This window comes from Polyodon spathula, chromosome 2 (genome assembly GCF_017654505.1).
Source record: "Polyodon spathula isolate WHYD16114869_AA chromosome 2, ASM1765450v1, whole genome shotgun sequence".
NCBI classification, from domain to species: domain Eukaryota; kingdom Metazoa; phylum Chordata; class Actinopteri; order Acipenseriformes; family Polyodontidae; genus Polyodon; species Polyodon spathula.
Window position 1 is genome coordinate 91,999,573 of NC_054535.1, and position 26,436 is coordinate 92,026,008.

The window sequence follows — 26,436 nt, forward strand, 5'->3', positions numbered from 1 at the left end:
AATGTGGAAAGTCAAAGGGGTGAATACTTTTGAGAGTCACTGTAATGGTGAACACTGTTTATATCAGTTAGTGATGAACATGCCTCAGGTAGCAGGTGACAGTAAATATAGAGGTTTGACTCCACAATCATAATTATAAATTGCTTACTGCCTGACCTCTTTGCCCAAGTATTAATCTCACTAATGGGACATCTGGTTGCTGTCATTAAAAGTGATTTACGTAGTTGGTTCACAGGTGCATTTCTTAATGTTAAAGCAGCTTTTCAAACTGTAAAAGAAACTTATGTAAAAAAAGAATGTGTTATGAGATCCAGTGGGAAAACCAGGCCTTTTTTACTTACTGATCCTATGCAAATGGCCAGCGTACTTTAATTTAGTGTTTTTCACAGGATTTTGACTCCCCATTTGAGTGACTAATATCACCAATAAAGGTTAATAAAATATCGTACGTGGATTTTGTGAGTCTTTTTTTTTTTTTTTTTTTTTTTTTTTTTTTTTTAGTATGCTATATTGCTTTAACTTACATTTTCACTGATAGTAAAAATACCCAAATATTGTTTTTGATATATACTGTGCTAAGTTCAGGAGCAGTTTATCAGTTCTAGTCTCCAGATTCTCTTTCACCAAAGACATATGTAAACAGACTACAGCAGTGGTTTTCAAACTTTTTAGGCCCCGTACCCCTTTCCAAATGATCTAGTCTACCGCGTACCCCCATCTGAGATAGGGTCATAATATACCTACGAAAACAGAAAAAAGTATGGTATTTTCTAATCACTAGATTAAGTAATGTAAATGGAAAACTGCTGTTAAAAACAAACAAAATTAAATACAATTAGTTAACCACAGTGCAAATGCAAACAGGTTATTTATTTATTTTATTGTGTTGTGCAGTGTCAAATCCAGCCAGAATTAAGCACATTGTTTTGAAGTGAGTATTTCCAAAAACTAATTTGAAGTAGAAAAGAGGATGATTATTTCAGGCAGTCAAAAGTGAGGAAAATGGTTAAATGTTAAAGTGTTTAGTGCAGTAGTCTGTTTGTGTTAATCAGCTGCAAGACAATTCAAGCTTGCTGATGGGCACTCGCTGTACGATATGAACACAGTCAATAGGTCTGGTGTAGGGAATTCAATTCCAGACACTTTTTTTTCCAATCCCAGGATTTTTAGGGATTGATTTTTTAAAAAAAATTTTTTATGTCCTGCGATTCCATTTTTGTAATAATAATAATATTGTGCTTTTGCTTTTATTAATAATTATCGGTGTGGAGGTGTAGGGTAATGCACTCACACGACAAAGGAGTTCTTCAACAAATGAATTAATAATGAAAAAACACACACAAGCATTGCAAGTAAAGATAACAGTCGTGTCGCCCCAGCTCCAGTGCAGAACAAGTGAGTGTTTTGTTTTACAGACTACAGTAACCAACGCCCTGCTATTTAAATATGCAAATTATTCATGTGTGCGCTCAACGCTCAACTCACTGTCAGCAGCCGGCTGGGTGTTTATAGCGTTAACCTTGCCCAACAGAAAGGAAATATACACCAGTACGGCTGTGGTTTTATTTGAAAGGAGATTCAACATTGTTGATTCGATTGCTAATACGCAAAGTACTACAACGTGGTTTAAAAAAAAAAAAATGCATTGTTCGCCATTACAGGATCTTTCTCGTGTACCCACTGATGAGAGCTTGCGTACCCCCCGGGGGGATTCATACCCCAGTTTGAAAACCGCTGGACTAGAGGAACCAAAGGGTGTGTGTAGTGGTAAAAGACAGCGCCATACAGAACACAGCCACTGTGTAAAGCCAGTAATACAAGAGGAAACTTAATTCACAGCAGCTGTTCACAAGATGGAGCTGGCTGTTACTGCTATACAGACAGTAACATCACCTGATCTAAATTTAAATTGTCTTAAAATGATTGGTCACACTTTATTTTAAGGGCTGTTTTTTTTGTTTGTTAACTGTTAACAAAGGTTGTTCATTTTGAGCTAAGGGTTGTACATTAAGATCTTTATAAAGTAATGTAACGGGCAGTGTTGTGTGATGCACTGCCATTATGGATTCTGTTCCCTGCTTGTGAGCTGAGTTTAAAAGCTCTAATAACCACGAATGCAGACGAGCCTGGCTCTTTTGCATTGTGATTAAGACACCCACTAATAAAAACCTGATTTAATTTGCTAAGCATTACTACAGTAACAATTTTAACCGATTTAAAAAATGGAGTTGATTATCCATAACGTCCTGTGATGTTTGCACTTTTAGCTGGCCAATTATATATGAACTAACAATTAACAGAAAAATAAATAATGTATACAATGTACGAACATGTTTATTAGCTGGTTGTTAATAGTTAATAGACGGTCCTTAAAATAAAGCGTGATCAGTTACTCAGTACTACATAAAGAACATGATGATGCTTAACTTCACACTGGGGGAAAAATAAAGCTTTGCAAGTATAATTCTTTCTATGTTTTGTTGAGTACACTATAACATACAAAATAAGTAGTGAAGACTGGCAAACACACAGAGATGTATTAAAAGTAGCTAATGAACTAGCTCCCTTCCAACTCAGTTGCTATGATTAACAGAAGTTGCTAGGCTTCAGCATAACACATATCTCATGGTATTAATTCAGTTATCTTAAGCAGCTGAAATGAGTTCATGAGAAATGCACCTTTTATATCTTTTAAGAGTATTATTGGGTGAGGGAATAACCTCTAATGGCAAGAAGTGACATTTACGCTTTGTTCCACACAAAAAGTACAGTGTCTAGTAGCAGCCCTGCTCTCAGACATAAGAACATAAGAACATAAAGAACATAAAGTTTACAAACGAGAGGAGGCCATTCGGCCCATCTTGCTCGTTTGGTTGTTAGTAGCTTATTGATCCCAAAATCTCATCAAGCAGCTTCTTGAAGGATCCCAGGGTGTCAGCTTCAACAACATGAGTAAACACAGCACATTGTTCACATGTCTCTGAATAATTTGTACTTAATTTAGCTTTGAAAAAAAACAAACCTTGAAAAAAAAAAAAAACAGAAAAAGCATGCTATTTGTTTAGGTACAACAGCACAATATTTTTCAAAATTCACATGGTGAACCTCTATAGAAATGTAATTTACCAATTTTATCAGATCCTGTGTCCAAATAAATACTGAAACTAGGTTGCTGCCTACCTTCCTTTTTCCAAGCACACATATCCATTGGTTAACAGCCTGTGAGCTCAAAACCAATCCAAAATTCACTGTCACTCAACTAAACCTTCTGATGCTGCAACTTCTGATGTACTTCAACACTGACGTAGACTTTGATTTATTTGAAACCTAGTAGAAATTTTAAGGTGAAATTCTGATAAATAAAAAAAAAATGACAGATAGAGAGCAAAGTTGCTTGTCTTGTAGAATAACTTGAAAACATTTACCAGCAAGTGAAATTGTCTCCATATATATTTATCTTATTTAGTATTTCGGTTCTTATTTGCAGGGTCTCTGGTTAGTTGTATATGTACCATATCACTTGATGCGTGCTGGTCATTTTTCACCTCGCATGAGGATGTCGTCATGTGAAACCCCCAATTTCGTTCCAGGTCTATTTTGTTTGTTTTTTAATGGGCTAAAGAAAGTATTGTTTCTATAGCTTATTTTAGCATATCTAGACATGTTATTAATGTTCCTCTTTTCTTCTATGAACGGGTCAATGCTGGCAAGTTTACATTATATGAGATAGTGAAATATTGTTAACAAATGACTTCACATACAGACTTTTCAATAAGAGAGAAATAAGCCATTAGTCCAACATTTGAAGTAACGGTAGCTTCTTCCCTCTCTTACCATAAAGTGAGAGCCCAATTCATCGTTTTTTAAAGATTTTTTTTCCTTATGAAGCTCACATAACCAGTTAAAAAAATGCAATTTTCCATTACACATGAATCTGTTTTAAAAAAAAAAAAAAAAAAAATGGAATGATTTGAAGCACGATCATTGTTGGACTCTCCTGTTCATCCAGGTATGATGAAGAATAACGACATACTGGGTATGGTTCCCTTTCAAGTATGAAATGTAACCATATCCATATGGGTCTTTACCTCCTAAAGACCCCGAAACCTGAGTAAGATATGTCAAAGCTGCTCGCAGAGCCTGTGACTCAGTCATGGCTCGCCCCCGAGGGCACAAAAGCACAATGGTCACAGTCCTCAACGTCGTTTTTTCCTTTCAAGACTAACCTGACGGACGAGCCTTGTTCAGATAAGTACTTGTTACCTCTGTCTGTTATATACTGTATATTTGCATTATTGTGTTTTTACACAAAATTGTGATATTAAAATAATCACTGTAATAGTTTTTAGTAATTAATTATTATTTGTGCACTACAACCTGTTGCTTGTTGCGTCCCACTGTGGCCTTGTGCCCCGCATGAAGCCAGTGAGTTGTCGTTCCTTCCCAAGCGTAAGTTGGCTGACTTGTGCTCTCCCTCCAGGCTGTATAGCTCCGGCTGGAGTTATTTGTTCTCGTTTTTTATTACGTGATGTTTTATTTTCCTTTTTTTTTATGAAATATTATATTACTGTAATGTTTATTACTGTTTTGTAGAGAAGTGTTCTCTTTTATATTCTGTTTCTTTGCAAAGGTACAGTAAGAGCAGCTGCTGGGCTCAGCAGCACTGTGAAGGACCAAGATATGTGGTTTGGGTGTTGATTGCTTGCATGCAGTCTCATCCACAGTGTCTTGTTGCCATTACAAAGGGTGTTAGTACCACGGTAAAGCCCTGTGTAATCACAGTATGTCCAGTTGGATTGCAGAGATAGTCAAGACTGCTTATAAGCAAGCCAATTTGCCCCCTCCTGTGAAGGTCACTGGTCACTCCACAGGAGGTATATCTACCTCTTGGCCGTTGTTCCAGGGTGCATCTGTCACTGACATTTGCAGTGCTGCAGTATGGACTACACCCCATACTTCACAAGGTTTTACAGACTAAATGTGCTGGATCCTTTGGGAACAGAATGCTAACGACGGCTTCTATGTCGAGACCAGAAGCACCTGCAGAAAATTGATTCCTGCTATGTACTAAAAATAATAAATAAATAAATAATATACATCTAAAAAGCAGGCATCCCTCAGTCTCGTATGTGCACTGACTGAGTGGTTTTGCCAGTGACTTCTACAGATGGGCATCCCTGTACATTACTACCTGCAGTAACTGTGGACCGGTGGACCCGTACGGTACAGTACCAAGGTCACGACCTGCTCCGTTCCCAACCCTGTATCATACTAGTACCGAACTGGGACCGAGGTTACCGCTCCAGTATCAACCCAGTACTATACTGTACGCCATACCGTTAGAGTACCCTCCCGGTGCTAAAGTCACCGAATCAATAACAGTCTGGTTCTAGCCCGTTACTGACCAGTGCTCAAGCAGATTGAGGAACCAGCACAGGCAGAAGCCCACACACAACTTGTCACCAGTCACCTTCTGTTGTTGGGGCTTACAGTAACTCATGCAAGAGCCAGGTCACACTTTCTCAGACAGCCTTCTGTCTAGGAGTGTGCTTGGACTCCAGTCCATGCTGTCGGATGGCAGAGTGCAGAGAATAGCCACCTGTTTAGAGATATTCAGCTCAACAGAGTGCTTATGGTATGATGTTCCAGAACTTCTGGGCTTGAGGGCAGCAGCTTCTCAGACCCTACCTTTGTGTCTCCTGCGCAAGCCTGCTTCAGTAGCAGGGCTTTTTCAGACCGCATTGAACCGCGACTGCCTGCATAGCATTGGGCAGTGTCACCAAAAGGGACCACACTACTGCGGTGGCTATATATATATATATATATATATATATATATATATATATATATATATATATATATATATATATATATATATATATATTATACTATACACACACACACACACACATACATACATACATACAGCACTGGAAAAAATTAAGAGACCACTGCAAAATTATCAGTTTCTCTGGTTTTACTATTTATAGGTATGTGTTTGGGTAAAATTGAACATTTTTGTTTTATTCTATAAACTACTGACAACATTTCTCCCAAATTCCAAATAAAAATATTGTCATTTAGATCATTTATTTGCAGAAAATTACAACTGGTCAAAATAACAAAAAAGATGTAGTCAGGCATGGCATGTTTTCAACCCCATTGAAAACCTCTGGAATGTGATCAAGAGGAAGATGGATGGTCACAAGCCATCAAACAAAGCTGAGCTGCTTCAATTTTTGCGCCAGGAGTGGCATAAAGTCACCCAACATCAATGTGAAAGACTGGTGGAGAGCATGCCAAGACGCATGAAAGCTGTGATTGAAAATCAGGGTTATTCCACCAAATATTGATTTCTGAACTCTTCCTAAGTTAAAACATTAGTATTGTGTTGTTTAAAAATGAATATGAACTTATTTTCTTTGCATTATTTGAGGTCTGACAACACTGCATCTTTTTTGTTATTTTGACCAGTTGTCATTTTCTGCAAATAAATGCTCTAAATGACAATATTTTTATTTGGAATTTGGGAGAAATGTTGTCAGTAGTTTATAGAATAAAACAAAAATGTTCATTTTACCCAAACACATACCTGTAAATAGTAAAACCAGAGAAACTGATCATTTTGCAGTGGTCTCTTAATTTTTTCCAGAGCTGTATATATATTATTTTCCATGCGTGGTGCTTGCCTAAGGACTTGACCCCACGATCTGTCCAATGATAGTTATACAGCAAGTTTTACAGGACCAGTTTGATGAGGGGAAATCTCCCTCTTCATTAAAGGTATATTTGGCAGCTATTTCAGCTTACCATTTAAAAATGACTTGCCTCCTGGCGAGGCAATTTTCGAAGGGGGCACAGAAGTTGTGCCCTCCCCTTAAGGATAATGTTCCTTAGTGGCGGCTGAACTCATGAAGCTGCCCTTTGAGCCCCTGCATTCAGCTGAGCTGAAGTATTTGTCTTTTAAGACAACATGTTTACTTTGTATCACCTCTGCCGAGCACGTGAGAGAGATGCAAGCCTTTTCTATGGCGTAAGCTTGTCTGTTTTTCGCAAAGTCTAGGACTAAGGCCACACTTTGCATGAACCTGGCTTTCTTGCCCAAATGTATTTCGACTTTCCATGTCCCCCTCCTTTCCAGTCGGATAGAGAGCGTATGCTCCATGCGCTTTACCCTGTTAGGGCATTAGCATATTATTTTGACAGAACAAAAAGTTAGAGGCAATCTGAACAGCTGTTCATCTGCTATGGAGCCGAGACCCACGTATAAGCAGGCCCCTGTCTAAGCAGAGGATTTCCAGTTGGATTGCAGAGACAGTCAAGATTGCTTATAAGCAAGCCAATTTGCCCCCTCCTGTGAAGGTTATTGGTCACTCCACAAGAAGTGTGTCTACCTCTTGGGCGTTGTTCCAGGGTGCATCTGTCACAGACATTTGCAGTGCTGCAGTATGGGCTCTGCCCCATACTTCACAAGGTTTTACAGACTAAATGTGTTGGATCCTCAAAACTCAGGCTTTGGGACCATAGTGCTAACTGCGGCTTCTATGTTGAGACTGGAAGCACCTGCAGAGAATTGATTCCTTCTATGTAGTAAAACTAATAAATAAATAATCTATATTGTGGCAGCCTTACCGTCTGACCTTCTCAGATTTAAGTCGTTCTGCAAGTAATGCACTTTGCGACGGCTTAGTATAATTACCCCCTAATGTAATGGATACATTTCTTACTTAAAAGGGAATGTTAGGTTATCATAACCCTGGTTCCCTGATGTAGAAATGTATCCATTACAGTCTTCCGTCTCTGCGTACATTACACGCAGCAGCCTGAAGAAGAAAAAAATTGACTGTCGCTTTTCAGCCATCATCACAGAGCATTGTTGCTTCCAGGAGGGGCGGAGACAGGCTTGATGACTTTGCTGGTCATTGCGTGACGGCTTTTTGGTAAGCCTCAGAATTTTCAGGTAAATTAAGTTTGTTTTTTTTTTTTGTTTTTTTTTAATAGATGTAGTCATCTCCAATGTTTTTACCCCAGTTTTCTCCCCAATTTAGTGTGCCCAATTGTTACCTGTATCCACGGCCCACTGATAGCACCCCCCCCACCCCCTTCTCCCGCCCAACTCAGAGAACAGAGGCTGGAGATCACGTCGTCCGAAACGTGCTCCTGCCAATCCTGTTTTTTTTCGCACTGAAGATCCACAGTGAGGCCACCAGACCTATAGCGCCAGAGGATAACACAGATCTGGAGGCTCCACTGCAGAACCACAGGCACACTATCGGCCACTGGGGTAGCTGCCAACCTAAGCCCTCCGTACCTGGGCAGCGCTTGGCCAATTAGTACTCTGTGTTGTTTTCAGAAGTGTGCAATACGAGAGGTGTGTATTATACACAGGATGTGTGTTATATTCACACTTCGCTGTATCTTGAGAGAAAACCCAGTAAAAGTTTTACTGGGATTTTAGCACAGGGTAGTAGATTAATTATAATGAAGGCTTCTGTCTTTCGATTTTTATTAATTTCATTTTCGTTGCTTATTTTTACCTATTATTGAGTTTTGTGTGAATCTTTTTTTTTTTCGAGGTTTTCGCGTTTCATACACTATAAAATTATTGTTTTCAGTTACTTTACAAAATGCTTGGGCGTGTTTCTTCTGTCAAAATATGTATAGTAACTCAATAGTACTTGCACACTTAAGTTGTACCTTCTTTCTTTTGCTGTCTTCCACAACAAAATCCTTATGGTCACGAGCACATTCTTTTGGCATTTTTGTGTGTAAGCATTTTTTTACATTTCTCCAGAATTCCCAATTCTGTTTTAAATTATCTGTATCTTTACTGTAATACAGCTTTAAATCCTGCAAACAAGCCTCCATTCCAATTTTTTCTTATTTTCAATATTCCTAGAAATGTAGGAGTTTGCTGCCACTCAGTAGTCGGGGTGGGTTTAAAGTAGTGAGAACATATCAATGATAGATATGTCAGGAAAGAGGGACATTGCCTAGCTGCACTAGGAAAGGTATTTTTTTTTGTAGTAGTAGTAGTAGTAGAAGTAGCAGTAGTTTTAAATGGGAAAGGGGTGAATTGAGTAACCATTTCCAGTGTTTTTGCTGTGTTTTCTGGTGTTTGCTGGCTATACATAGATTTATTTATTTTATGTATCGGGGGTGTTTTATTGGTTTTTATCAGTTAAAACCAAAAATCAGAAGCCCTAATTGGTCTTAATTTGCATTATTCTGTATCTGTAAAGATGTTTCCAAATGTTATCAATATTTTCAGACACATTTTTGTTGGGAACCAGAAATTTTATGAACCTCTGTGACAGGGTCATGCTCGTATCACGTTTGTGGGTAGCCGCTGATTAAGCATACAGAGAGACACAATGGAGGTGGAGTTGAAAACGCCAGCACAGGTGCGCAGGATTTATTAACAACAAACAGAAAGGAAGTAAATAAAGGTGATCATGTGACATTACCAGAGATGGTAACACACAGAGGACTAATACAGCAATCTGTACAAAAATGCAAAATAAAACACAGTACAAAAACTACAAATAAAAGGTGCCACACAGGGCGAGGCATCCCGCTTCAGGAACCAGCTACACTACGTAACCCTCACTATACAACACATGGGATCACTATCCCCTAACCTGATGAGCCAGTATTCATACGACTCCTGCTGCTTCATACGGCCTTGGCTGAACATTGCCTTCACAAGCACTGCTTGCAGCTTCAGGGCTGCGTAGCTGTCGTTCCTGCAGAGCGGACCCTCCCAAGTATACGTCACTCCCCTCTGGCATGGTGTTGTAGTTGCCCCGAGCCATCTCTCGCAGATGTTTTTGAACTGATGGACACTCGGGGTCAAGACCCGCCCACCTGCTGATGGAGGACCAGCACAACCAATCACTTGCTGCCCTTCCCCTCAACCAAGCCTAGCAGGCAGCATGTCTCAGTTGAGCGTCCATCTGTAAACAATAATTTAATTACACAAATCAACTGCAAAAAGACACAATAAACCCATTCCCACATACAAATAACACCAGCAATAATTACCCATTGTACTTCACTGTGGCTTACTATTTCCCAGAACTTAAACCTGCTGAATCTACACAGACACATAGAAACATACTCTTCCACTGTACAGACATCTGATTGGTTGAAGTGTTATCTGTAGCTTAAAGTATTGACAGCTAATAATTAAATGTTTACTTTTCTGTAAGGTACATTCTGTTCCCATTTGCAGTGCGTATTCAGTAGATCTCTTATAGAACAAATATGTGTCTGTGGTATTTTCATTGATACAAGCCGTAAGCACTTTGTTATGCATAAGGTATTGCTTAAATGAAATACCCTTTTTGTACTAACACAGTAGATCTTTGTACTTGCACGGCTGTCCTTCTTATTAGCACTGACCTAGCAAACCTCAGACTTAGCAAACATTTAATTAGCATTCCTTTTCCGGGGATGAGGATAGCTATAACTGCCACACAGATAAGTGATACAATCTATCCATGCATAGAGTCTGCTGGCTTTAGAGTGGCAGGTGCACAGTTGTCCAGGATAAGCAAGTGCTCTTGAAATGGCAAAGCGTTACAAGTACAATTACCACTGGGAATCAACTTGTGACTGTTATTTATTTTTCTTTTTGTATTTCTTTTCTTTTTATTCCCCATAGATATTAAAAAACATTACCTGGTACACTGAGCGTGCTCTGACTGAAATTTCCCTTGGGAGTCTACTAATACTGGTGGTGATTCGGACCATTCAGTTCAACATGACAAGAACAAGGGTGAGCTCCTATGGCTGCTGTTTCTGTTTGTTTCATTATTATTTTTAAATGTATCTGTGTTGCTAGTTAGGTACCATGTAAACCATTAACTGATTGTACAGCCTGTTTCACAGACCCCAATTAGCACTGATCTTGGACTACCTTACCAAAGGAAACATTGGGTGGTCCAAGATTAGACCCAGGTCTATGCATGGACATTATTAGAATCTGTTAATGATGTAGGTTAGACTTAGCCAAGAGCACTTAAACTAATAAGGCATTATAATGTTATTCCAAGATCTAAATAGAAGTATGGATCCTGTACATTTGTTTAATTCTTCACTTCGTTTCAAAGAAGCTGATATTTTTATTTATTTTTCAACCTCACTGCATTTGTATCATAAATTTACATTAAAATTGCTTTTACTGGTGTTTAAAATAAGGAATAGCACCATTAAAAAGGGCTGTACAAAACAGAAGTGAACTCTTGTACAGTCACCTTTTGAATTTCATCTTGTCAATAAAAAGGTGAAATGGGGAAGACTTTGAACAGTGTCTTCCTTGTACAGCTTTGCTGTTCTGGCTGGGTAGTGAGAGCGGCAATGGTGGTGGTTTGTTTATAAATGTTATTTACTTTTGTATGCTTCAAGAAACATGGAATATATAAAATAACATATGGGTCAGAATGGCAGCACCACTTTTGCATTATTGCCCAAAACCAACTTGAGACATGCATTAGTGTGTGATTAATGTATTCCAACCCATGCAAATATATATTAATACAGTGTTCCCTCGCTATAACGCGGGCCTCGGGGGACACGCAATATGAGCATTGTAACTGATGAACATTATAAACGGGGGACGGGGCGGGGGGGGGCACCACGGGTCACATAACACACATCTGACTAAATTATAAAAATAAAATAACTCCCTCTCTATAATGCACATAAAGTGAAGCAAAAATGTAACTTTTTGTGAATTAACCAACGCTATATTATTTACAAAAAAAGGAAACATTCCCACTCATGGATCATTTTAATTAGCAGTTTTTAAACTATAAATAGCCTGACTAAACAGTGGTTGGGAGTTCAGTTCGAAGCGATAGACAAGCAAACCAAGTGCGAGAAGGAGAGCGGGTCGGGAAACGGAAGAGGGAATGGGCTTGCTCCAGGTTTGGCTACCCGAGTGGGGCTGAAGTGTCTCGTCTCCAGGAGGAAGCCGCAGCTCCTCACACAACAAAAAAGAAAATACGTTAAGACAAGCATGTAATAGGCCTAATATTTATTTAGTTATAAAACGAATGCTGAATACGATGTCTGTGTTATAAAGTGCCAGCACAGATTTTCTTCAGTTCAGATACTGTATCAAAAGGGAGAGACAGAAACAGAAGTTAGACTGAGAAGTTGTTTATAGTTTGAACAACACCGGTACTATATTTAGTGTAGAAATATTGCATGAATCACAAGTATAGGGAATTGGGGGACATGATGTAGGAGCATTATATCCGAGGCGTGTTATAACTGAGAGCCCTCTAGCGAGGGAGCACTGTGTGTGTGTGTAGATAGATACAGTAGCTTGGGTTTTGCACCCAAATCCCCATAACTCCGAACTGAACACAGTCATGTTGCTTTTTGATGACTGTTTGTTTATTATCTGACAACACTGTAGCTTTGAAGGTGCCAGTGATAAAATGTCAATAGACAACATGTGTTTTGATTACTAGTTGTGAGCTGTCTTGCCCTGACCGCATTAATAACATTATCTATACTCTAGTAAAGGAACTAAACTAACTGTACATACAGTATAATACTGCTGAATTTGAAAGTTTAGGGTGCAATAAATAGATAGGCCTATCTCTCTTTATTCAACTTAACAAAAACAATTTAAATGTATTAGTTCATAACTTTAAACACGCAATAATTTTCACAGTAGAAACTTTTATATGTTAAATAAATTGAGGTGTTTCGACTCTAAACAACGCAGAGTTGTATAGTGGTCCAGGAAATCTATTTAAAACAGCAGAGTTTTGTCATATTCTTGGAAAGATAACTCCAGTACTTTGAAACAATTAAGGCTTGACGTCTTGATGCCCAGTGCAATTGCCATACTGAGTTCTGGCTTTCTGAAATGTAAAATGTGTCTTTGTGAATGGAAACTCAAATGTTCAGACTTTAAATGTATCCATGTTTTGTTGCTACATCTCTTAGAAAAAAACAGTATTCATTTGAGTAACCACATTTTTGGTTCTAAAATATCGGAAGTTAGTTTGTCAATTACTGCCAATGTTGCAGAGATTCAGTTTGAATTTTACATGTAGGTGCTTTTGCCCTTTCAGTTTTGTGTTTATTTTGTACAGTGCCTATAGAAAGTCAAAATGTTCACCTTTTGTTGCCTTGTAGTCTGAAATTAAAATGCATTCAAATATTCTTTTCCCCCCAGTGTATCTACACATCCTACCCCACAACTTCCAAGTGAAAAAAATATTCTAGAAATTTGTAGAAAATTAATTAAGAATAAAAACTGAAATAGCTTGGTTGGAGAAGTGTCCACCCCCCTTGTAATAGCAATCCTAAATTAGCTCAGCTGTAACCAATCACCTTCAAAATTACACACCAAGTTAAGTGGCCTCCACCTGTGTTAAATTTTAGTGATTTGGATGATTTCAGGATAAATTCAGCAGTTCCTGTAGGTTCCCTCTGCTTGGTAGTGCATTTCAAAGCAAAGACTCAACCATGATAACCAAGGCGCTTTCAAAAGAACTCCGGGACAAAGTTGTTGAAAGGTACAGATCAGGGGATGTGCATTGAATATACCTTGGAGCACGGTCAAGACGATTATTAAGAAGTGGAAGGTGTATGGCACCACGAAGACCCTGCCTAGATCAGGCCGACCCTCCAAACTGGTTGACCAAGCAAGGAGACTGATCAGAGAGGCTACCAAGAGGCCAATGGCAACTTTGCAAGAGCTACAGACTTTTATGTCCAAAACTGGTCAAAGTGTGCATGTGCATATGGTAGGGTGGCAAGAAAGAAGCCATTACTCAAGAAAGCCCACCTTGAATCCTGTTTGAAGTATGCAAAAAAACACAAATTCTGTAGACATGAGGCAAAAAGTTTTGTGGTCTGATGAAACTAAAATGGAACTTTTTGGCCTAAATGCAAAGCGTTATGTTTGGCGCAAACCCAACACAGCGTATCACCCAAAGAACACCATCCCTACTGTGAAGCATGGTGGTGGCAGCATTATATTATGGGGATGTTTCTCATCGGCAGGGACTGGGGCGCTTGTCAGGATAGAAGGGAAAATGAATGGAGCAAAGTACAGAGAAATGCTTGAGGAAAATCTGCTGCCCTCTGCAGAAAGCTGAAACTGGGATGGAAGTTCACCTTTCAGCATGACAATGACCCAAAGCACACAACCAAAGCTACACTGGAGTGGCTAAGGAACAAAAAGGTAAATGTCCTTGATTGGCACAGTCAGAGCCCCGACCTAAATCCAGTCAAAAATTTGTGGCATGACTTGAAGATTGCTGTCCAGCAATGCTCCTCAATGAACTTGGCAGAGCTTGAACAGTTCTGTAAAGAAGAATGGTCAGATATTATCAAATCTATGTGTGCAAAGTTGGTAGAGACTTATACCAACAGACTCACAGGTGTAATTGCTGCCAAAGGTGCTTCCACCAAGTGTTAACGCAGGGGGATGGAGACTTATCCAGTTAAGATCTTTCAGTTTTGTATTTTTAATATATATATATATATATATATATATATATATATATATATATATATATATATATATATATATATATATATATATATATATATATTTTTTTTTTTTTTTCTCAATAAAAACTTTTTTCCCCTTAACAGTGTGGAGTATGGTGTGTATATAAGTGGAAAAAAATCCTCCTTTACATGCATGAGGCACTGAAACAACAAAATGTGAAAAAGTTCAAGGGGGTGTAGACTTTCTGTAGGCACTGTACATCACTTGGTAGGACAGGTTACAATGGTGTTGAAAAGGTTATAATCTGCTTTACAAGTCAATAAATTTTTTCTCCTCTTCTAGGACAAATACCTTCACACAAACTGTCTGGCAGCTTTAGCCAATATGTCGTCTCAATTCCGTTCTCTTCATCAGTATGCGGCCCAAAGAATTATCAGGTAAGCTATTTTACTGGCAACCCAAGCGCAGAACATTTCTGAGCCAGCCTGTTAGTGCAGGGCAAGTTGAAATAAGGCTTGGTTAATATTGAGGTGTTCCTTAATTGAACCTTTACTCTAATTGCAAGCACATGTCTTTTAACTGGTTTATTTATGTATTATTTGCTTGGAATATGTCAGTCTTGATCATAATTTTGTCAATAGCAATTTGTAATAGTTTTTTAGATCTGACAGTTTTCAAATCTGTTGCATCACCTCTGTAACGCTTCTGGTGTGCGTGGCCATGTCGCTGCGAAAGTTCTTGTCGCCCAATGCAAAATTGCCTCACCTCTGGTCTGTGGCAGCCTCTTAGTGTGCACAAACTAAATGGTAATATCAGTGCTTTAACGTTTTTTTTGTGACAAGAGATTGTTGCTGTTTGATTGTTAGGGATCTTCACTGCAGAGAGAAAGCCACAGAAAAAGCAGAAACAAATGAAGTTAAAATATATTTTTTATTGAAACAGCTTCACTTACCAACATAAGGCTGCTGAGGAACAATCAAACATTTCAGTTAATTGGCTTGTCCCAGTTGTGCTTAAATAAATAATTTCGACAAGGGTTTAGTGTGCTGTGATTTGGCTTAAACTCTGGTATAACCTGCCTCTGAGTTAATTTTGTTCAAATGCTTAAGTTAATTCTGGCACTGCTGCTTTAAATTCTGGTCCTTAATGCTGGCGACATAAATATGTGTTTCATTTTAATATAAATTCATAGTACCATACTTAAATGTAAATAAATTATTGCATGGTTTCTTTAATCTTGAATTGGATATATTTCCCCCTTGTGAACAAAACCATCTACAGAGTGTTAATGCCTAACCCGTTCAGTGTAGAAGTAGGCCTTTCAAGCGATGATTCACTCAAATAGAAACCTAATAAATAACAAATGCAGTCTTTTCAAGACTGTTTGCTTGAAATGTGAAATTAGATTTGAGGGTCTTGTCACAGTTTTTTAAATGGAAATTGCTATTTAGATCTTTCTGTTTTGATTAGTTGAACATGTTAGAAACGCACTGTCAACGATTAGGGGGGTAGGGTTAAAGCACATGGTAGTTTGAGGGATAGGAAAAAAATGAACTGGATCCTCAGTGCTACAGTACCATAAGGACTGCCATCTTGAGCACTACGTTACATAACCTTGCTTTTGCCTGTAAAGCTATTTTTTAATAAAATAAAAATATACCTCCACATAAGAAATTGTGTAACCGTTTCTGACTTCCGTATGTGTACTCCTAGTAATAATTTTAATCTCTGAATTAAATAATGTATAAAAATGATCAAACACAAGATGAGTGGTATTTGTCAATTGTTCATCCATCTGCTCTGCCATTATGTCACTTAGTGGGTGTTTGTGGCATTTGTAGACTTGGGTAAAAATATAATTTTATGTTGCTCAATTGTTTTATTTATTTTATTTAATTAATTTATTTATTTGTTGCTGCATTACATTATTTAGAGTTGTTCTGTCTATGACAAATGTGTCTCTCCACTGTGGTGACGCAGAGACAAAATTGACTAGCCTTTCACTTGGCGGTCTGTGGTCAAATCTTGTTTAGTGAGTTTTGCTGCTTTCAACTTCCCTCAGTTTATAGTAGTCCACTTCACAAAACCATTATGTTGTTTGACCAACACTGGACGTGTTTTGCATGTTTATTTTTTATTGTTTGTTTGTTTGTTTTTTAAACATCAATGATTGGATAGGCATGGCAACAGAACTGCTCCCTCAGCCCCGGAGGCAGGTGACCCACCATGCTTGGGTCAGTGTGATCTATGAAATTATTCATCAGTGAAGCTTTGTTTTTATAAATTAATAAAGCCTTTGCTTTTTAGTATAATGACCAGAGATTTAAGCCGGAACTGGCGATTCCTTTGAACAGCTTCATGATACAGTTTCCTCTTTTCAAAGACTGTTGCTTTCAGGGGTGCCCAGTTGTCTCTGTGCTGAGAGAATTCCTCTTCAGTTCTATTAGACCTGTTTTAAAAAGAATAGAACACAGAACATTACTGAGCCAGCTTGTCACCGCAGGGCGCTAGATAAGGGGCATCACATTGCAGATTTGCCGGGGGGAAAAAGGAATTTACTGCAATGCTTCCTGTCTGAACTGCTACCAGCTTGTCTACCACTGTAGACTGTGCTACTGTGTAACAGATGTGGATCAGTACAAATTTCATTTGCAAGAAGAGCAGAGAAAGAAGCCATTAAATTAATGTTACTTTGACATGCATTTTTTTGAGGTTTCAATTCGTGTTTTGTGGCTCGGGGGCTAAGAACTTGAAGTAAAAATACCAAAGTGCATCAGTCCTCTATATTCTTGCACAGGGGACAGCAGCCTTTTTTTCAGTTGAGCCAGACATTCTGCTGTTTCAGAGTAATTGGTATATAGAGAGCCAATCAATGCTAATGCATCAGCTGAATGCAGTAATTCACCAAACAGTGCAATGTGAAAAGGTTGCTATGTAGGTTTATAGAATACTGTTGCAAACTTTATATAATTAAGGATTAATGACCGATTGAGATTTGGTTTTGGTGACGAGGTAACAGGCTTAGCCTGCTTTGTTATTAGTTAAGAACAACAACTGTTTAGCTAGGGCCCAACATCGGGTAGGGTTTGTTTTGTTCATTTTCTGTTTGTTGTAAATAATAAACACATGCTACGGAGTTTCCTGGCATTCTGTGTCTAAAGTGTTTATTTGGAAAAGAAAAACATTTGACCAGAGGGCAATCCGTCACAATATACATACACACTAGTTATTTATTTTTAAAGGCATATACATGTTGGATATTGTATTACTAGCACAGTAAAAAAAATAAAAATATAAAATTTGATAAAGAAAAACCTGCCACATCCGCCCTTCAAGCCCAAATTTTATAGAAATATGGATTATTGTGTAATATACATGTTTTTCTTTTTTATTCTTTTTGCTATGCTTATTGCGGAATAACTAGCTTTGGTAGTTACACAACAGTCTTCCGTTGGTTAGTTCACAATGCCAGTGAAGTACTTCTGGTTCTGTCAAAGTTATTGATAAATACAGTTAGCATTTCACAATCACCATCTCCTTTCTGTGTGGGAATATTGGTACAAGTTAAATACAGCGTTATGTCTTTATGTGGGTTGTATGAGTAGCTGTTAGGGCCTTATCCCTTAGCGGTTACCTGCACCAGTGAACCTTTATAAAAATAATAATAATATTTTTTTAAAAAGTCCCTCAGTAAGATTTTTACTTAAGATCTATGCCAAGAATATTACTACATTTCAAAGAAACTATATGAACTAGACTTGAATTTCTGTAACCGCCTGTTAATTTATGCTCCAAGAACAATGTAAAACAGCACTGGCAGGAGAAGTAATGATTTCTCAGGCATTCTAAAAAGGAACCAAGTCCTACTTAATGACTGCAAGCTGTTTGCCAGCATTTCCAGAAAAAAAAAAAAAAACTGAATAGCAAACTTTGTTCAAAATGAGGAACCATTGTTTTTGATGGGACAAGTCCAGACCACACTTTTTGCTTTCCCATGCTCAGGCTACCGAGAATTTTCCAGATTCTTTTAAGGTAGACCTTTATTAAAGTAAACTAAGCAATAATGCAGGGCTGTCTTTTATATGGGTGTATCTTTGTGCAACGCTCAAGATTGTGGTAGTCATTGGAGTCTAGCTCAATTTCTGAAGTAATGTGGTTTTGGAGATGACCAGGAGGAGGTGGGTTTATATAGAGATTTGCTATGTACTAGCTCAGAGTGGCTTCAGTTGCAGATATTACAGTTGCAAACCCATAGTGGTAGTTTATGTAAAGCCACAAGTTGGTTTGTTTGTGTTTTTTTTTTTTTTGTTTTGTTTTGTCTGTGTTTTTATTTCAAAATGCTCAAAATAAAGACTTAATTAACGATTTATTAGAAAACATATTGAACTGTTATAAAAAAAAAAAAAAGACACTCCGTAAAAAAATAAATGTAAAATGTGTTTGAGTTTATAGAAATGCACTACATCGCTAGACTTTTCTACAGCTGTGGCCAAAAGCTTTTGCATCACCCTGTAAAATATACTAATTTTGCTTCATAAAGTAGAATGAAACCAGCCAAATAATGTTACGTTAACATATTGAATTACATACCACTTTGTAGTTTTCCATATGCTTAATCAAAAATGGACATAAATGGGAAAAATGTGGCATATTGAAATCTAACATGAAATACTGTACTACTATTATGGCTTCCGGTAGACTTTCTCAGTATAATTTTATAGTTTCTTTGATTATGCGATGTTAAATAAAACAATATATATATATATATATATATATATATATATATATATATATATATATATATATATATATATATATATATATATTTTTTTTTTTTTTTTTTTTGGTTTACTTTTTATTATGTTCTAATCCTAAAATTGTAGGTGATGCAAAACATTTTAAGCAATAGCTGTACAATGCTGTTTGGATTATTTCACTAATGCATCTCGTTATTCCCCATACCATACCATGCCATACCTGTTTTATTTTATGTAGCGTCCTTAATGAACAAGCATCCCAGGGCGCTTTACAAAAAAGATTGAACAAAAAGCGCTCACAACTGCTTGGTAGTAAAAGTTAAAGATAGGATTTAGATTTTTTGTAAGATTTTAAAATGCTGATTGACTCAGCATTTTGAATAGAGCCTGGAGTTCCAAAGCAAAAGAGCTTGAGAATTAAATACCCTCTACCATAAGTTATATCGCTTTAAAACAGTATTACCCTTTAAACATTATTTCCAATCACACAAGCTGATATAGTGGCATAATGATGTATATGCCTTTCCCTTTAAACCATCAGTTTTCACCTGTCCTTCATTCTGCATTCTTTTGCCTGTATTCTTGTTCTTTTCTGTTCTTTTTTCCAACATTCCCATAACTATGGAAACAAAACCTCTTACAAAATTGACAAAAAGAGAAAGAAAAGCCAAATGATTTGCTTGTTTCATTATGTTTGTCTCCCTTCCCCTTGTTTTTCAGTTATACCTGCCGCCACATGCGGAGATACTTGTATGTCTTGGACCAAATGTATTTCCCCTGCTCCCATTGCACTGCGCTGCAGCAGTACTTCACGTACCTGGGTGACACAGGAGAGGAAGTCTTGCACTTTACTTGCTCTTACATTCTCAAGTCCTATGCTTCCAGGTTAATAACCTCTGCTTTCCATTTTACTGCATGTCTGCATGTTCACTGTGACTGCTCCTTGCATGCCGGATGTTTAATGTAGTAAATGTATGCAGTTTATACAACATAATTGTCCTCATTATGAGATATATGTATGTTGTTGTTTAAAACCATTTTAGCATGTGTCTTTGTTCACAAAGTGGCCCTTGTCCCACAACTAAGACATGACCACAGTTACTAAATCAAAAGTAAAGTACATTTATGAAAGTAAATTTGGCCAGGGCAATACCTCCCATCTGTATAAGCATTATCTTCAAAGAAACAGGTCCCCATTTCTCACCATAGTCCTTCCACACTGCATCTTATACAAAGGAGATACTAAAACTATGAATACATTCCACTAATCAAACTAAAAACATTTTGATCATCATAAATTAGACAAAATTAGTAAAAAGGTTTAGTTTCCTATCAAGTATGAAATGTAACCATTACCATATAGGTATTTTACCTCTTAAAGACCCCAAACCTGAATAGATTATACCAAAGCTGCATGCCAGCGCCTGTGACGCAGTCATGCACCCCCAGGGCATAAGAAGACTGCATGCACAGATACCAGCATAATTTTTCCTTTCACAGGACTGAACCTGACGTGAGAGCTATAGGCAGATGAGTACTTTGAGCCGAGTAATTGTGTATTACAATGTTTGTGCGATAATTATTGAATTTGTTTTAGTTTTACTAATTGCACTTCATTGTTTGCACATAGCTGCTTGTTTGTGATGTCCCACAGTGGCTATCTTGGGCTCTCCTCATGGGTTGCTTCGCACCGACTGGAGTTAACCCTTTGCGGTCCGTTTGTTCAACGCCTGTCAGGTCTCATTTATTTTCACACAAGCTGTTTATTTTATACGCGCTGTTTTAAAAAAAAAAAAAAAAAGGTTTTAACGGCACTGCATATCAACATGACACTAGGTACAGCTCCAGCCCTGCCCCACCCCCTGTTTGCTGTATTTGTCACATATCTCTTCATAGTCGTGCATACTGATAAATCCTATCCTTATCACCAAACTTCTCAATAATGCTGTCCAAGTCATTATTTTATTACTATAACATCTCAAAAAGCTTGGCAAATGAAGGCGATTTTCTTTGAGTGCTGGATGCAGAAGCAGCTATCTTGTTTGTTTATGTCTGTGTTATGTCTGTGGTGAAGGGACTATGCGTATTGCTCAGATCTGTCTCATTTTTTTTTCCCGCCTTCTCTCTGCCTCTGTCGACCATTGAAAGCTTTTCCTGGAGAAAAACCGGCTAGGGACCTGTGATTGACGCCTTTTTGATGATGTCGAACTGGAAAGGAAAAATGTTTAATGTCAGACCTGGTCCAACATAGGACCGCAAAGGGTTAAAATAAAAGTTTTGGCTTGTTTGTTTTTTTTTAAACGATTTTATTAGTATTTGAAATTTAATATTTGGCTGAGATTGCTTGCAGTCTGTGCCACAGTATCTCACTGCCATCGTGGTGACTGCTTGCACCACCATTACGAAGGCTGTTAGGCGGTTAGGACCCTAACAGCAAGCTTCCCTTGGTCTTGTATACATTTGGACTGTCTGGGTTTGCCAGAAGCTATATAGGTGGGCATCCCTATATACTGCTTCTTGCAGTATCACGAACCGTGTAGCCATCTAGACCTGCAAAACCCTAGTGCCGCTGCTCACCTTGTGGCTTGGCTATTTGCTCACAGTAATGTTTTTCCACCCACTCTGTTCCCAACTCGGTACCCATACCGAACATGGAACAAAGTTACCACACAGGTACAGTACCAACCCAGTGCTACAGGCACCGAACCAGTACCAAACTGGCCCTGTATCATTTTGGTACTGTCTTGGTTATGACCTGCTACCGACCAGGGTTTACATCCCCAATCTGGTACCAAGCAGGTCTTTTTGATAGCTCTGTTGCTGTCTTTAGCAAGCTGAGGCAGCAGCTGTACATTGTTAGGGTACATTGCTTGTTGTTTGCATAATGCCTGGGTTTTATGCCTTTGACACATTTAAGGCCAGCCTGCCTGTGGACAAACAGCATGCAAAGGAGGCACTGGTAATCCGCATTTTGTACGAGTTCTGTGCACATTTATCCATAAGCTCGCTGGAGAAACGTCTCCCCTGGAGCTCGATACAGAGCTCTGTGTCCCTTACTCCTCCACAGCACTCTTCCCCCGTCACACTCTCATAGAAAGGTGACTGTGTCCTCATCCCATGACCACGCACCCAGGAATAGAGAAGCTCTGGGCAGCAGTTTCCCACAGGCACGCGTTCCTGATGAAGACAAAGCGCTGCTGTTGGATGCCCCTATTACAAAACAAGGACATACCTTTGGTCCCGTGGTGGACGAGATGCTGCAGTGCTCTCACCACCCAGGGGAACCCATGAAGAAGCTGGTTTGCTTGCTCCGTTCCCTCCGGTTCCGGCCTGGTATCGACCAGTGTTTACATCCCCAGTCTGGTACCAAGCAGGCCATGTTGACAGTCCTGTTGCTGTCTTTAGAACCTGAGGCAGCCACTGCACATTCTTATTGTACATTACTTGCTATTTGCTGGGTTTTATCCCTGTGCCAACAGACTCAGGGAATGGCACAGCTGGCTGTGCCTGCAGCCAGAGGTGTTCTTCAGCCTGTGGCCGTTCGCCGCGGAGGCTATAATAAGTTCCAGTCTCAGCACAGAGGCAAGAGCCTCTAGCCAAGTCACAAGGTGAGCAGCAGCCCTAGAGTGTTTCTGCCACTGGCCCAGGGCCTCTTAAGGAGCCATCTGGAGTATTGGTGTTGGTGCACCACAGACATCTGGGTGCTTTATACTGTTCAGACCGGCTACTCATTGCAGTTCAACCATGGTCCTCTTCTCTTTCTGGCCGTTGCTGCAGCATCAGGTACAGACCCACAGAATACACCCCCTCCAGTTAAGGGACAGGGTTCTACTCCATGCTCAAGCGGGATGGTGGCCTCAGACCAATCCTCTACCTCAGGAAGGTCAACCTGTATTTGAGGCGAAGTAGGTTCAAAATGTTGATGATGCAACAGCAGTTACAGTCAATCAGTCCAGGCGACTGGTTCACCACAGTGGACCTCAAAGACACCTATTTCCATATCCCCATGAAAACTGGCATCCATGAAGTACCTGCTGTTCGCCTTTCAGGGAACAGTGTACAAGTGCCAGGTCTTGCCATTTGGCCTCTCTCTAGCTTCGTGCCTTTTTGAAGTGCAGGGACGCTATACTGGCCCCATTGCGGTACCAGAGTATTATATTTGGATGACTGGCTCATTTGTGCCCAGTTTCCAGCTCAGGCAGATGCTCACACGTAACTAGTTGCTAGTTTCCAGTCACCTTCACTGGCATTTCTTACAGTGGGTTTTTTGGTGAATCATGCGAAGAGCCAGCTCAGACAGCCTCATATCCGTGTTGTCCACTCTGTCGGACGTCAGAGTGCAGAGAATAGCCGCCTGTTTAGAGCTATTGGCTCATGATAATGACGTTCCAGAATTTCTGAGCTTTATGGCAGCAGCTTCTCAGACCCTACATTCGGGTCTCCTGCGGATGCGCTCTCTGCAAGCCTGGTTCAATAGCAGGGCTTTTTCAGCCCGCATTGAACAACGACCGCCTATTGACAGTGTTTCATCAATGTCTAAAGGCACTCTCTTGGTGCAAACAACCTGTCCATTTGTGCCTGAGAATAGCATTGGGCAGTGGCAACAGAAGGGAGGTCATCACCACGGATACTGGGCTGGGGCGCTGTGTAGAATGGCAGAGGGGGCACAGGAGGTGCGTGAGCTGCATTGAGCCGTCTAGGTCTGTCCAGTAGGGTTATTGACACCTTGCAAAATGCCACGGCATCGTCCACACGTTCCCAGTACGGGCACAAGTGGAGCATCGTACAGACGTGTCTGCCTCGTGGGTTCGATCCCATGGCTTTTCCCATGGAAGTAATACTGCAGTTTTGTAGGACCTGTTTGATGAGAGGAATTCCCCTCTACATTACAGGTCAGTCTGGCAGCCATTCGGCTTGCCTTGTAAAATTCACTCAGACTCCCCAGGAGCTCTGCTTCCTGGTGGGACAATATTTTTTTAAGTGGTTCATCGGCTTCAGCTGCTTATGAAGCACATTGTTCCTCGCGGCAGGTTAAACGTGATGCTTAATGCACTCCTGAAACCCCCATTTGAGCCCACGCATTCAGATGAGCTGAAATGTTATCACTCAAGTGACTGCTTGCTATCACCTTTACAAAGCAGGTGAGCAAAATGATGGGTTTCTCCCTAATGAGAACCCGGTTAATTTTTATAGGGCCAGGACAAGAGTTACGTTATATTCTGATCCTGGCTTTTGCCGAACACTGTCGGCATTCCGTGTCAACCAGTCTGTGGAATTGGAAGCTTCCTTCCACCCCGTTACAGTCTTACTGGCCTATGAGCTGGCCAGCTTGGCCCCCTCCAGAAAGCTCACTGCCCATTCTTTCTGGGTCATGACAACTTTGTGGGTTTTATTCCAGGGTGCATCTGTCAATGACATTTGCAATGCAGTGGTGTAGGCTACTCCCCATACCTTTACTAGGTTCTTTAGACTTAGGTTGTGGGTCCACAAAACCAGCGTTGTAATCGAGTTACAAAAATTGGGACTCGAGTCGAGTCACTGGGTGTTAAGACTCGGGTCGAGTCTTTGACATGCCAAGCTCGAGTACAGTCACAGAGTTTGAAAACGAAACTGGTCGTGTAATTTATTTTATCATAAAGACTGTGACTTGAGTCAAGTGGAGACTTTTGGGTCAGGAGTTGAGTCTTTTGAGCAGAGACTCGAGTCAAGTCATTTGATGGCAGTGACTTGAGTCGAGTTGAGTCACTGAAAATTCCGACTCGAGTCTTTACAACTCTGCACAAAACCCTGGCTTTCGAACTAGAGTATTAAGGATGGCTTCCGGGTCAACCCTTATAAATAGACATAGAGGTGAGTTTTTCCCTTAATTTTTTAGCCCTAGCTACTGCTTACTGGGGTTCTGTATAATAACACACAAGATAGCCTTCACCTTAGTCTTATTGCATTCCAGTCGTTGCATCGGCTTTGGTACAGTCACCCATATAGTAATGGTTACATTCCGTACTTGATGGGGAGCGTCTGGTTATTATCATAACCCTGGTTCCCTGAAATAGAAATGTAACCATTAAATTCAAGGTTGCTGTGTCCATGATTGCAGGATGCTTGGAGGAAACCTTATGTTGGTATGTGTGCGTGCAGTCTTCTTATGCCCTCAGGAGGCAGGCATGACTGCGTCACAGGCGCTGGCATGGAGCTTTGGAATAATCTATTCAGGTTCGGTGTCTTTAGGAGGTAAACACCCATGTGGTAATGGTTACATTTCTATTTCAGGGAACCAGGGTTATGTTAATAAATTAATGTTCTATACTTTGACTGAATTCGAGCCCTCACATTGGGCCATAAACAGTGTGTGCATGGTCAATACATGTGATGGTTGTCTTAAGTATCATGCGTTCCACACTCTGTTGGGCTACCCCTAAGAAAGTACTGACAACACACATTGACCAAAAATGTATAAGACATGCAAATTAGTATATTTGAGTCATTTATAGAAAGCATGTAAATGTAATTGCAGCAAGTAAAAATGAGATTTATAAACATTCATGGTTTATACGAGACTGATTTGCAGCATATAATTTTAACAGATAGTCTTGCCGTTAACCTAAGTAAACAGTACTTTCTGGATCAATTGAATATACAGCATACATTCATTTATAGGAAGGAACCTAATTACTAAAGGTTTTAATCTTGACGTTTTTTTTTGATCGATTAATCATCTGATCTATGATTGACTGTAAAATCTCTATAAATATTTAAAAAGAACTGATGATAAATTTATTTTAAAAAAGATACTCTTATTAATTGATTATCGTTTCGCAATATTTAATTAAACTGTATTGGAGAAGATTTTGTATATAATTAAATACAATAATTGTAAATTCTGCAATCAATCAAGCTAATTATTTAATGTATTTCACTAATATTTAATTACAGAAATAAAATAATCACTGAAGTGGCCTGTGTACATTTAGTACAGCAAAATATAATGCTTATTACCACAGTACTGCAGTAAATAAGGTATTTTGCTGCATGGAAATATTATACTGAAATCACATAACATTTTTACAGCACTAGAAAACCTGTGATCATAACTGCACAGAAATGTTTATTTTTCTTATCAATTGCATTATGTCATCATTCACCAGGTTAATATATGTCTTCTGTAGACCCTGGGTAACAGTGAAACAGAAAATC

General features: G+C 39.2%; 1 protein-coding gene across 5 annotated transcripts in view; it reads left to right on the forward strand.

The window, feature by feature from the left end:
* The window catches only part of dym (dymeclin), a 186,001-nt gene that overhangs the window by 79,224 nt on the left and 80,341 nt on the right, over positions 1-26,436 (forward strand). For 4 of the 5 annotated variants that reach the window (XM_041234531.1, XM_041234539.1, XM_041234547.1 and 1 more), the window contains 3 exons: positions 10,667-10,780; positions 14,828-14,922; positions 19,963-20,127. In XM_041234531.1, coding sequence (XP_041090465.1) covers positions 10,667-10,780; positions 14,828-14,922; positions 19,963-20,127 — 374 coding nt within the window. The remainder of the gene's footprint in view (positions 1-10,666; positions 10,781-14,827; positions 14,923-19,962; positions 20,128-26,436) is intronic. The other variant, XM_041234554.1, reaches the window with a different exon arrangement.